This window comes from Cynocephalus volans, chromosome 4, assembly GCF_027409185.1.
Source record: "Cynocephalus volans isolate mCynVol1 chromosome 4, mCynVol1.pri, whole genome shotgun sequence".
In the NCBI taxonomy this organism is placed as follows: Eukaryota; Metazoa; Chordata; class Mammalia; order Dermoptera; family Cynocephalidae; genus Cynocephalus; species Cynocephalus volans.
This window is the reverse complement of record NC_084463.1, coordinates 106,623,065-106,626,524: the sequence shown is the minus strand read 5'-3', so window position 1 is coordinate 106,626,524 and position 3,460 is coordinate 106,623,065. Positions and strand designations below refer to the sequence as shown.

The following is a 3,460-nucleotide window of genomic DNA, read 5'->3' as shown; positions in this document are numbered from 1 at the left end:
TTTACAAAGTTCTCTCTCACCCACTATCTCTTTGGAGGTGATGTGAGGAGTGGTCTGAAGATCAGAGAGGGTAAGTGATGTGGCTATGGTCACCCAGCAAGTAAGTGGTGAATGGCAGAGATAGGATTCACAGACAGTTCTCCCTGTTTGTTCGGGGCTTGTTCCTCCTTATCAAATCCATCTGAGTGCCTCTTTTAATTATTTTAAAACAGCTATGTCACCTTCCTCATTTTGCCTTTAAAAATCCTTGCCTTCCTTTGCTTCCCTCGGTAGGTACACCAATGGTTCCCCATATGGTCACATGGCACATGTATTCTCGGAATGCAATCTGTCATTCATTCCTGAATAAACTTATTTTTTAAAGAGCCATTTTCTCTGTTGTTGTTTAAAGTTGACATAATCTTCTATTTACAGCTTTGGCTCTTGGGCACATCTCCTTTCTTCTCTGATTGTCATAGCTCCCTCACGCATGGGGTAGCAAATGAAAAGAAATAAACCGAATGAGTGTATGGGAAGTTACATGTGAAGAATTATGTGGTGGTTAGTTTTTGTTTTTCAACAAATTTCATTTTGCTGGATTTGGACTACTTCCCTAGCTGCTGTGATATTTATGGTAGCACGGTTTATTTGTCTAAGGAGCAGATGCCTGGGTTGGATCCCAGGTCTGCTATTTATCAGAGTGTGATCTTGGCAAGTAACCTAACCTCTATGTTTCCCTGACTCCTCACTGTGAAATGATATAGGAATATCGTCTTTTGCAGAGGGTTATTATGAGGATTAATTGAGTTAATACACAGGAAAAGTTTAAAACTGTGCCTAGCAACTATCAGTTCTGTTAGCAGTCATCAGTGTAGCTAGCCTCCAGGGATAGGGTGGAGAAGAGGTGGAAGGCAGTAGAATTTTTTTTTTTTCTTAAAAATCAGAGCTTGGGAACTAGCAAATATTTCTGAGAGAACTCTAGACTTATTTTTATTTTTATTATTATTATTATTATTTGTGGCTGGCTGGTAAAAACTTTAGACTTTTAAAGGCTGTGGAAGTGGTAGGATCCAAACTGAGATTTCCAAGGGACAAGGGGGGACTCAGCTAATACCTGGGTTATAAGTGGAATAAACACAAAATTGCACTAAGATTTTATACACACACATATAGTCAGTTCTCATTATTTGCTGTAGTTATGTATAAAATTTCTGGGAACACTGAATTAGTGAATACTGAATCATTGCTTCCAGGGGAAATACAGGATTAGGATCTTGCAAGCCTCTGGTCACCACAGTTTCATCAACCAATCAATACATGATCTTGTTTTATGTGCGTTTCTGCTTTAAAACACCTTATTTAATGAATGTTGTTGATTCTTTAACATTGCACTCACGGCTGACAGCACTGTAACTCATGCCTGAACGAAGCTTATCTAACCCATGTGTCCTCTGTGTAAGGCACATCACAGCCTTGTGCTTAGGAACATTAGACAGTACTTCAGCACTATGTGTGGGGGCTACTGTCCACAGTGAAATCACCAACAAAAAGCACGAGAATGTGGAAAGCATGGCAGTAAATAGACAATGAAAAGGACACTGTTTGCAGTAGGAGAGCTGAAACAAGAAGGCACAGTATTGCAGGTTGGACCTCAGCTGGGAACATGTGCTGTTGGGTGAGTTGGAATTGTTTGCCACTTTGTGCATGTCTGCAAATGACCACAAAAGTGACCTGGGTATTGATTTTGGGATTACAAATGCATTTAGGCAATCAGACAAATTTGCTAATAATCCACAAATAATGAAGATGGACTGCATGTATCAAAGGATGGAATCAGCAAATAGGAGGGCCCGGCAAGTAAGGGGTGATCTGCCTGGCTGGATGTGGGGAGGGACTGTGGGCCCACCTTTTGTCCTCCTGACCCTTGACCCTCAAGAACGCTCAGCAGCTGGTCCAAGGCTCTGTGATGTGGGTCTGATTCTAAACTAAAGAGCGCGTTCTCAGTGCCAGGTGCCTGTGGCAGCGGTGTGTTCAGTTGATGGAGTGCAATTAATTTTTTTCTGAAGAAATTTCGTGAGCCTTGGGACACTGATTCCGCTTTTTATTTCCTGTGTGGGATTGGGCTCCTCATTCTGTCACTCTGCTTGCTATCTACACAGTAGTCAATTTTTACCAAAATTTGAGAAAAATAAAAGCATCAATCAAATAAGGGAACCTTAGGACCAGTCCCTGGCAGAGATTGACTCTTGATTTTTCTTTCTCTTCCCACTTAACTTTATTTTAATTAGCTTAAATTTAAATTTAAAAGCTGATACTTGATTCAGTTATTGAGGACTTTTAAGTATATTTGGGGCAACTTGGGTATGTGAATCTAGTTTTTCTTTTTTTTCCTTTTGGGGGCTGGCTGGTACAGGGATCGAACCCTGGACCTTGGTGTTACCAGTACCACGCTCTAACCAATAGTTTTTCAATTGTCAATTTATCAAGTCTAAATATAGACCAATTATTTCCAATGAAAATTTAGTATCTACATCAAGATTTTCTGTAAATATTAAATATAAATCAAGAGCCAGAGTGTGGCGTGAGCATGGGGAAGCAAAAGAAAACGAGGAAGTATGCGACCATGAAGGGAATGCTTAGTCTGAGAGATCAGAGGCTTAAAGAAAAGGATAGATTAAAACCCAAAAAGAAAGAAAAGAAAGATCCCAGTGCGCTGAAGGAAAGAGAAGTCCCCCAGCACCCTTCCTGCCTATTCTTCCAATATAATACACAGCTGGGCCCACCTTACCACATCCTGGTTGATACCAACTTTATCAACTTTTCCATTAAAGCCAAACTGGACTTAGTACAGTCAATGATGGACTGTCTGTACGCCAAGTGTATCCCTTGTATAACTGGCTGTGTAATGGCTGAAATTGAGAAATTGGGGCAGAAATATCGAGTGGCTCTCAGGATCGTCAAGGATCCAAGATTTGAATGATTACCATGCACACACAAAGGAACTTATACAGATGACTGTTTAGTGCAGAGAGTGACTCAGCACAAGTGTTACATTGTGGCCACAGTTGACCGGGACCTTAAAAGAAGAATCTGGAAGATCCCTGGAGTTCCTATCGTGTACATTTCTAACCAGAGATACAACATCGAGCGGATGCCAGATGATTATGGAGTCCCTCGGTTCTAATTTATACAAGACAAACTTCCTCTGCCTTCCTTCAGCCAACTTTCTGTCTTGCCAGTTTATTAAACATGCTATAGCATGAATTATTCTGTTTACCTGCCTGCTCTTTTATGAGCTGAATATAGTTAAATACACTCACTTTTTGATGCTTTTTTGAAAAAAAAATATATATATATATAAATCAGATTACAAAGATCTAAAATAATGCAAAATATCTAATTAATACCTTAAAAATATGATTACATGGCAATATGTTGGATATATTGAATTAAATAAAATATATTATTAAAATTAATTTCA

General features: G+C 39.5%; 1 protein-coding gene across 1 annotated transcript; it reads left to right on the top strand.

The window, feature by feature from the left end:
• The first annotated feature begins 2,549 nt into the window (after positions 1–2,549).
• On the top strand, positions 2,550–3,254 carry LOC134377243 (rRNA-processing protein FCF1 homolog). The gene is given in 1 exon segment (XM_063095874.1): positions 2,550–3,254. A coding segment is annotated over 1 exon segment (597 nt). The 5' UTR covers positions 2,550–2,566; the 3' UTR covers positions 3,164–3,254.
• The last annotated feature ends 206 nt before the right edge of the window (positions 3,255–3,460 follow it).